This window comes from Silurus aristotelis (assembly GCF_946808225.1).
Source record: "Silurus aristotelis genome assembly, chromosome: 11".
Classification (NCBI taxonomy): Eukaryota; Metazoa; Chordata; class Actinopteri; order Siluriformes; family Siluridae; genus Silurus; species Silurus aristotelis.
In genome coordinates this window covers 28739475-28742635 of record NC_139584.1, presented here as the reverse complement: position 1 = coordinate 28742635, position 3161 = coordinate 28739475, and the positions used below count along the sequence as shown (strand labels likewise).

General features: G+C 44.1%; 1 protein-coding gene across 1 annotated transcript; it reads right to left on the bottom strand.

Moving 5' to 3' along the window:
• Window positions 1–2847, bottom strand: tubb2b (tubulin, beta 2b). Its single transcript, XM_083554801.1, has 4 exons — window positions 2684–2847; window positions 1493–1601; window positions 1300–1410; window positions 1–1206 (listed from the first exon to the last, which is right to left on the bottom strand). The coding sequence occupies exons 1-4, from the start codon at window positions 2738–2740 to the stop codon at window positions 146–148; spliced, it is 1338 nt and encodes a 445-aa protein (XP_083410927.1). The 5' UTR covers window positions 2741–2847; the 3' UTR covers window positions 1–145.
• Between the last annotated feature and the right edge of the window lie 314 nt (window positions 2848–3161).

Sequence of the window (3161 nt, the reverse complement as noted above, 5' to 3'; positions counted from 1 at the left end):
ACGTTAACAAAAGAATTTTAATGACAATTCTGTACAGAAAAGGAATGGACAGCAGAAAGAAAACGAACAACTTTGGAAAGGTACTTTGTTGCAGAACGATTGGAAAAAAATTACAGCTTGGCACATACATATACACAAGCAAGATTTATGCAAGCTCTTCCTCTCCTTCCTCTTCAAACTCTCCCTCTTCCTCGGCCGTGGCGTCCTGGTACTGCTGGTATTCGGACACCAGGTCGTTCATGTTACTCTCGGCTTCGGTGAATTCCATCTCATCCATTCCCTCGCCGGTGTACCAGTGGAGGAAAGCTTTGCGCCTAAACATGGCCGTGAATTGCTCGGAGATTCGCTTGAACAGCTCCTGAATGGCAGTGCTGTTGCCGATGAATGTGGCAGCCATCTTAAGGCCACGTGGTGGGATGTCGCACACAGCGGTCTTCACGTTGTTGGGGATCCATTCAACGAAGTAGCTGCTGTTCTTGTTCTGCACATTAAGCATCTGCTCATCGACTTCCTTCATGGACATGCGGCCACGGAAGATGGCAGCAACGGTGAGGTAGCGGCCGTGACGTGGGTCGCAGGCTGCCATCATGTTCTTGGAGTCGAACATCTGCTGAGTCAGCTCGGGCACTGTGAGCGAGCGGTACTGCTGGCTTCCCCTGCTGGTCAGTGGGGCGAACCCGGGCATGAAGAAGTGCAGACGAGGGAAGGGCACCATGTTGACCGCGAGTTTGCGCAGATCGGCGTTCAGTTGACCAGGGAAACGGAGACAGGTAGTGACACCGCTCATGGTGGCAGAAACGAGGTGGTTGAGGTCACCGTACGAGGGTGTTGTGAGCTTCAGTGTGCGGAAGCAGATATCATAAAGAGCTTCATTGTCGATACAATAGGTCTCGTCTGTGTTTTCGACCAACTGGTGAACAGATAACGTGGCGTTGTAGGGCTCTACAACTGTGTCGGACACTTTGGGTGAGGGCACCACACTGAAGGTGTTCATGATGCGATCGGGATATTCTTCACGAATCTTGCTGATGAGCAGAGTACCCATACCAGAGCCAGTGCCACCACCCAGGGAGTGGGTGAGCTGAAATCCCTGCAGGCAGTCACAGCTCTCAGCTTCCTTGCGCACCACATCCAGAACTGAATCCACAAGCTCAGCTCCCTCTGTGTAGTGGCCCTTGGCCCAGTTGTTTCCTGCACCACTCTGACCTGTACAACACATTAAGGTTTAATATCTACTCAAGTATCAAACTTTGCATTACATCTTTAAACATGCACAAATTCAACTAAAAACCTACTCACCAAAGACAAAGTTGTCTGGCCTAAAAACCTGACCAAAAGGCCCAGACCTCACAGAGTCCATGGTACCAGGCTCCAAGTCCACCAGCACAGCACGGGGCACGTATTTGCCACCTAAAATTAAACCATGAAAATTGGTGCAAACTGAATCCTCAGAACAGATTATATATTTTAGAATGGCATAACCAGTACGTACCAGAGGCCTCATTATAGTAAACGTTGATCCTGTCCAGCTGGAGATCGCTGTCTCCATGGTATGTGCCAGTTGGGTCAATGCCGTGCTCATCGCTAATAACCTCCCAGAACTAAATGCCAACAGATAAAAACATTAACATGATTACCTCTTAGCCTGCATATAAACTGGACTTTACACAAACTAATACTAAAAAGTCACATGATTACATAATTATTAAAAACAGGCAACCAGCATTATTACTGAAGTGTAATTTTTATTTTATTTAATAAAAACACCGAAAACAGGAAACCTGTGGTTTAATTAATAGATCGGTGGTATTATAATATTAGCGTTGTGAAATGATATAATTGATTAACCGCCGCCGCATTGCAGCACTGAAGAGACCACGCGGTCCCATTAATTCGCACAAAATATCGCGCGAGGAAAAAACACCTTTTTAAAAAACGCCAATCATAATCATTAATTAGGCGGGCTCGAGCGTTGCCCCGCAAATTCAAATTTTAACCGCCAAAAATGCCGCGAGCCTTAAATTTTTTTTTAAACCCGAAAAATGGCGCGCGCGGCCCTCGCGCCGATTGGCTGAAATCCATCAGTGAGCACCCCCCCCCCTCCCGCTCTTGTTGACGTCACCGCCAGACTCCGCCCCACCCATATCCGGCTATAAAGGCGCGGCCGGGTGGCCTTTATAATCTGGGTCGCGGGTTAAAACGAATAAAACTTAAAATCGCGAAATAAAAACGACCAAAATTGGATATGATTCGGTTTATTTTAAATTATATAATCAAATGTTAAAAATAAAGACAATAAATAAGGAAGGATTTTGACCTCCCTGTGGATCCTTTGTCAAAGAAATCTACCGCTAACGGATTTTTTTCGACAGTCTGAGGAAAATTTCGCATTAAAAACGATTATAATTGTGGATTTAAATATGTGAAAACCTTCATTTCCTTTTTCCAATTTCTATTGTGTTAAAATTGAGGAAGCTGCACATGGTTATGGCGACCCTTTTTTTCTTCTCCACAGCAGCAATGGTTGCGCGTATTCACAATACATATATATATATATATAAAAAAAGGGAAGACAAAATATATAAATATGTTTCATGCTTAATAAATACATTTCTTGTTACAATTAACGTGATATTTAAATTCCATTTGAAAAAAAAAATTATATTCTACAAATAAAACTTACCTTAGCTCCGATCTGGTTTCCACACTGACCAGCCTGAAGATGCACGATTTCCCTCATTTTTCTTTTTTTTTTTGTTGCGGTTTTTGTTACTAATAAAACGTGCGCTGTTTCTTCTTCTCCTTCCACCGAAGTGAGGAAACGGCCGCCGTCCTTTCTTATATATGCCCCAGTTACGACCCGCCCCCAGACGCTGGTATCAGTGCACCATTGGTCAAGAGATAAAAAAAAAACGCTTAGAACATCCGTAGTCATCGTTGATTGGTCTACGCGTGCGGTCACTCAAAGCCGGCATGTCGCGCTTTGTCACGCCGGTAGAATGGCTAACTCTGGCATGCTAACATTGAAGGCATGCTAGCATAAATGCTGCACAAAAATTAAGAAAGAAAAAAAGCGAAATAATATATCCATTGTTCACTTTGAAATCGTAGAAAATACAATATACATTAATGGCGCATTCAAGTGACAAAAAGAAGTTCAA